Source organism: Diaphorina citri, unplaced genomic scaffold (assembly GCF_000475195.1).
Source record: "Diaphorina citri unplaced genomic scaffold, Diaci psyllid genome assembly version 1.1 scaffold1324, whole genome shotgun sequence".
Taxonomy (NCBI): Eukaryota; Metazoa; Arthropoda; class Insecta; order Hemiptera; family Psyllidae; genus Diaphorina; species Diaphorina citri.
Window position 1 is genome coordinate 45,955 of NW_007378752.1, and position 5,615 is coordinate 51,569.

Below are 5,615 nucleotides of genomic sequence, written 5' to 3' on the forward strand. Positions count from 1 at the left end.
AACCATGGAACATTGCCTGACATTGTACCATGAAACATTGCCTGACATTGTACCAAGAAAAAGTAAAAAATTATCGTGTTCACGGATCGGTCGACTTACACCAGCCAGAGTGCGGTAACAAACTAAAACGTGTTTTAACTTCTAAATAATGTAAATTTTATCGTACCTAGTACGCTGGATACCTACATCTGTTCTAAAACAACACTAAATTCTCCAACACTAATACCTACCGTGAAGTGATGGCTAATGCAAAACAATAATAAAAACAAGTAAAAAATACCGAGAACTCAGCAGTAGATATACAGTCTTGTTTTGTTCTGTTAATTTTCCTCTTAGCACCATGGTTATTGGTAAATAACTCTAACTTAAGTATTTAAATATATTTTCAGAATGGCAATGTCACAACAAAAGGGAAAATACAAAAACAATGTCAAATTAGCACAGAAACATCTTGAAGAGATGCTCAACAACAAGAAATACAGTGATACTGTGTTTCTTGTTAACGGAAACCAGTTTTATGCTCTGAGTTACCTCATGGCCATATCAAGCAAAGCATTTGATTCACTGCTAAATGATCACTTTGAAAATTGTGGTGACAAGAAAATCAGGATCAACAATGTAAAGTTTGAGGACAGCTTCTTAATTATTCTTAAATATTCCAGTTTTATGCTCTCAGTTACCTCATGGCCATATCAAGCAAAGCATTTGATTCACTGCAAAATGATCACTTTGAAAATTGTGGTGACAAGAAAATCAGGATCAACAATGTAAAGTTTGAGGACAGCTTCTTAATTATTCTTAAATATATTTATGGAGTGGAAATTGATTTAGATGAGATACCCCCAGGTGTCTTGTGTGAAGTTGTATGTCTTGCAGAAACCTATGAATTGACCGAGTTCTGCTCTGATCTGAAAGTTCACCTGTCAGGCCTGAAAGAATTTCAAGTAGATGCTGTTGTTGTACTTCTCAACACTGCTAGTAAATTAGATGTCACTCAATTATATAATAGATTGACTGATTTTGTTTTTCTAAACACAGAGCAACTTGTAAAGCACAGATCATTTGTTGATTTACAGTTTCATGTTTTGGTTGATTTAATCAAATCAGATTTGTTTTTTGCTCCAGAGATAGATATATAAAGCACAGATCATTTGTTGATTTACAGTTTCATGTTTTGGTTGATTTAATCAAATCAGATTTGTTTTTTGCTCCAGAGATAGATATTCTTACTGCTGTACTCAAATGGCATTTTGACATGAGCAAGGGTAGAACAAAGAGACAGGGGACACCTGAGAAGGAGATTGTCGGTAAAGGTGTTATTGAGGAGGAAAATGGTGACAGTGATACCCAGACAGAAGTGTCTAGTTTTGATAATTTAGATAGTGCTGATACCTTTGATAGTAAATCTGATGGTGATGACACAAATGAGAACTTATCCAAAGGAACTGAAGACTTCATACCAGAAGAACAAACAGAACAGTCTATGAAGAGTTGTGATGATAATATACGATAATTTAGATGGTGCTGATACCTTTGATAGTAAATCTGATGGTGATGACACAAATGAGAACTTATCTAAAGGAACTGAAGACTTCATACCAGAAGAACAAACAGAACAGTCTATGAAGAGTTGGGATGATAATATACAGGGTGATCAAGCATGCAGTCAAATGGAACTGATCTTATCATTTTCAGAAAATGTGCTCAAAGAATTACTGTCACATATCCGTATTCAAAGAATATCTGCATTGGAATACATCAAAGCAATAGAAACTGAGCTGTTTAAAAATTACAAGGATATTTTGATGGATGACAAACACTTTACACAAAACAGTGAACCCAGATATCAAAATCACACTATTGAATCTACACGTGATGTCAACCCTCAAAGTGTTCCCGTATCCTTAAATGATTCCTGCTGTCAAAGTGTTAATCGATCCACTAAATCAGGCAATGTTTATATAGTTTTCACCATCCCTTTTCCTCTGTTTACATCTGTGCCTAAAGAAGATGTTATATTATTTGATCATTTCAAGTGGAGTTTTCTATCAAAGTATTCCAAATCAAAAAAACTAGCATTTTTTTCTGTACATTGTACACATAACAATGAGGTTGAGTGGGAGTGTACTGTAGAGTGTCAACTGCATATGATTAGTAATCATCCTGATGTTCCAGATGATAATATACAGGGTGATCAAGCGTGCAGTCAAATGGAACTGATCTCAGCATTTTCAGAAAATGTCCTCAAAGAATTACTGTCACATATCCGTATTCAAAGAATATCTGCATTGGAATACATCAAAGCAATGGAAACAGAGCTGTTTAAAAATTACAAGGATATTTTGATGGATGACAAACACTTTACACAAAACAGTGAACCCAGATATCAAAATCACACTCCATCATCTATTGAATCTAATGTTCTTACTCCATCTACACGTGATGTCAACCCTCAAAGTCTTACCGCATCCTCAAATGATTCCAGCTTTCAAAGTGTTAATCGATCCACTAAATCAGACGATGTTTATATAGTTTTCACCGTCCCTATTACTCCGTTTTGTACATCTGTGTCTAAAGAAGATGTTATATTTGATAATTTCAAGTGGAGGTTTGAATCAGAGTATTTCAAATTAGAAAAGGTAGTATCATTTCATGTACATTGTACATATGACAATGAGGTTGAGTGGGAGTGTACTGTAGAGTGTCAACTGCATGTGATTAGTAAGTATCCTGATGTTCCAAACAAAATCTTTCCTGGTGACAAATCGTACAAATCATTGCAATTTTCCGCGAAATATCCTAGGCGTATTATAGTAGGTGATTTAAATATATACTCGTATCTCGCCTGGCGTAACCATCATTTTGGTAACGAGTATAAGTTTGAAGTCCATTTCAAATCTATCGAGTCCAAGTTTGCGCGGAAAAAACGAGATAAGTAAAGTAGGTACTTGCTTTTGTATTCTTTGATTTGCGATTGAGAGAGAGGGAGAGAGAGAGAGAGAGAGAGAGAGAGAGAGAGAGAGAGAGAAAAACAGAGTAGGAGAAGAAGAGAGAGAGAGAGAGAGAGAGAGAGAGAGAGATGAGAGATTGAAAGAAATAGACAGAATAATTACAATTTTGCTCAGGCGAATAAACAACAATAATTTTATTTTTGTTTTGTTTCCATATTTTGCTTTTTATTATTGTTGTACTTACTGTAATAATTTTCTTGTGCTCAACTGAATTACTGCAATGTGGCCAGCCTAGTTAGCTTAGTTGGTAGTGCGTCTGCCTTGTAAGCGCTAGGCCGCGGGTTCGATTCCCGCCCGGGGCGGGTTTTATCCTGATGGGATAATGTTCGTTCTCGGAACGGCTGGCTTTCTCCTATCCTGTCTTCCTTCTCTCTTCGATTTCTCTAGCAGTCACAGTTCCCTCTGTCAAACCTCTTTAAAAAAAAACTTGATATTTGCATTCGCTTAAAAAAGTACAGTTACGGAGGCTGGCTTTCTCCTATCCTGTCTTCCTTCTCTCTTCGATTTCGGGACGATAAGACCATAGCAGTTACAGTTCCCATCGTAGGCTTTCTCCTATCCTGTCTTCCTTCTCTCTTCGATTTCGGGACGATAACTAGCAGTTACAGTTCCCTCTGCTTTCTTCCACCTGGCTTCCTTCTCTCTTCGATTTCGGGACGATAAGACCATAGCAGTTACAGTTCCCTCTGTCAAACCCCTTACACCTGGCTTCCTTCTCTCTTCGATTTCGGGACGATAAGACCATAGCAGTTACAGTTCCCTCTGTCAAACCTCTTTAAAATGGTTCGATTCCCGCCCGGGGCGGATTTTATCCTGATGGGATAATGTTCGTTCTCGGAACGGCTGGCTTTCTCCTATCCCTCTCTTCCTTCTCTCTTCGATTTCGGGACGATAAGACCATAGCAGTTACAGTTCCCTCTGTTAAACCTCTTTAAAAAAATTCCTTCTCTCTTGATTTTGGGACGATAAGACCATAGCAGTTACAGTTCCCTCTGTCAAACCTCTTAACAAAAAAATACATGTGTTTTTTTTTTTTATCCTGATGGGATAATGTTCGTTCTCGGAACGGCTGGCTTTCTCCTATCCTGTCTTCCTTCTCTCTTCGATTTCTCTAGCAGTCACAGTTCCCTCTGTCAAACCTCTTTAAAAAAAAACTTGATATTTGCATTCGCTTAAAAAAGTACAGTTACGGAACGGCTGGCTTTCTCCTATCCTGTCTTCCTTCTCTCTTCGATTTCGGGACGATAAGACCATAGCAGTTACAGTTCCCCCTGGCTTTCTCCTATCCTGTCTTCCTTCTCTCTTCGATTTCGGGACGATAAGACCATAGCAGTTACAGTTCCCTCTGTGTTCCTATCCTGTCTTCCTTCTCTCTTCGATTTCGGGACGATAAGACCATAGCAGTTACAGTTCCCTCTGTCGGCAGGCTTTCTCCTATCCTGTCTTCCTTCTCTCTTCAATACAGCTCCCTCTATCAAACCTCTTAAAAAAAAAAAAATAAAAAAAAAAAAATACTGTAATGTGGCCCTCTAAACATTTCATTAATAAATCAAAAGATATTCATAGAAACTTGGCCTACCTACTCGAATTCTTTTCATTTTCCATTAGCACGCCTTTGGAATAGTCTGCCGGTGGATATTAGAAAAAAATACCCTTTCCGCTGAGGGATTTGAAGTTCTTGTGGGGGACTGAGGAGTTATATTTTTATTTTTTTGTAATGTCAATTTAAAAAAAAGTTTAATCTTATTCTTCTATTTCTTTTCTTTCTTTTTTTTTTCTGAATAGGTACATAGAGTATTTTACACTGTTTCGAAACGATAAGACCTTAGCAGTTACAGCTCCGTCTTTCGAACCAAAAAAAAAAAACGAACTCCCCCCGCCCTCGCATGAATGAAACTTTAATATTATCTACCTACATTAAATTCAGACAAATTCCGCTAGCCTGTGCTGCGATTGCAAGTTTTTTTTAATGCGAAATACATGTTTGAAGTTTGTTTGGGTGAACTTTCATCAAACATGCAGCGTGCTTTGAATCGCGCGTGTTAAAGTTTAGTGCCGCTCTGAAAGTTCGCTATTATTTCTTATCTTATCAGATTACAAATCATAAAATTAAATAATAATAATATCTAGTAAAATAATTAAAATAATAACACTAGGTACTAAGAAGTAGGAACTTTAACGGTTTGCTTGTAAAATAATTTCACGTGTTTTTATTTATTTATTTAATTAATAAAAAAAATACCTAAGCATCAGAATTTTTATTTTCTTTTTTTACCTTAATCTTTTTGCGTGTGTTAATTCGTGTAGATTTAAGATCTTGATTTTAATTTTCCAAGTTTTCAACAAAAAGTAATTGCCAAAAATATACTTATGCCATCATTTTTAACTCACCTGCTTAAGAATTAAGTAAATTAACCTAAATATACCTAATAATACCTAGTGAGGTTACAAACAGTAACCAAAATCCGATTTTAATTTTCCAAGTTTTTAACAAAAAGTAATTGCCAAAAATATACTTATGTCATTCTCATTATTTTTAACTCACCTGCTTAAGAATTAAGTAAATTAACCTAAATATACCTAATAATACCTAGTGAGGTTACA

General features: G+C 36.0%; 1 protein-coding gene across 1 annotated transcript; it reads left to right on the forward strand.

Moving 5' to 3' along the window:
- The first annotated feature begins 380 nt into the window (after window positions 1–380).
- Window positions 381–2,985, forward strand: LOC103515345. Its single transcript, XM_026828079.1, has 4 exons — window positions 381–579; window positions 729–1,109; window positions 1,199–1,496; window positions 2,176–2,985. The coding sequence occupies exons 1-4, from the start codon at window positions 391–393 to the stop codon at window positions 2,937–2,939; spliced, it is 1,632 nt and encodes a 543-aa protein (XP_026683880.1). The 5' UTR covers window positions 381–390; the 3' UTR covers window positions 2,940–2,985.
- Window positions 2,986–5,615: the final 2,630 nt, after the last annotated feature.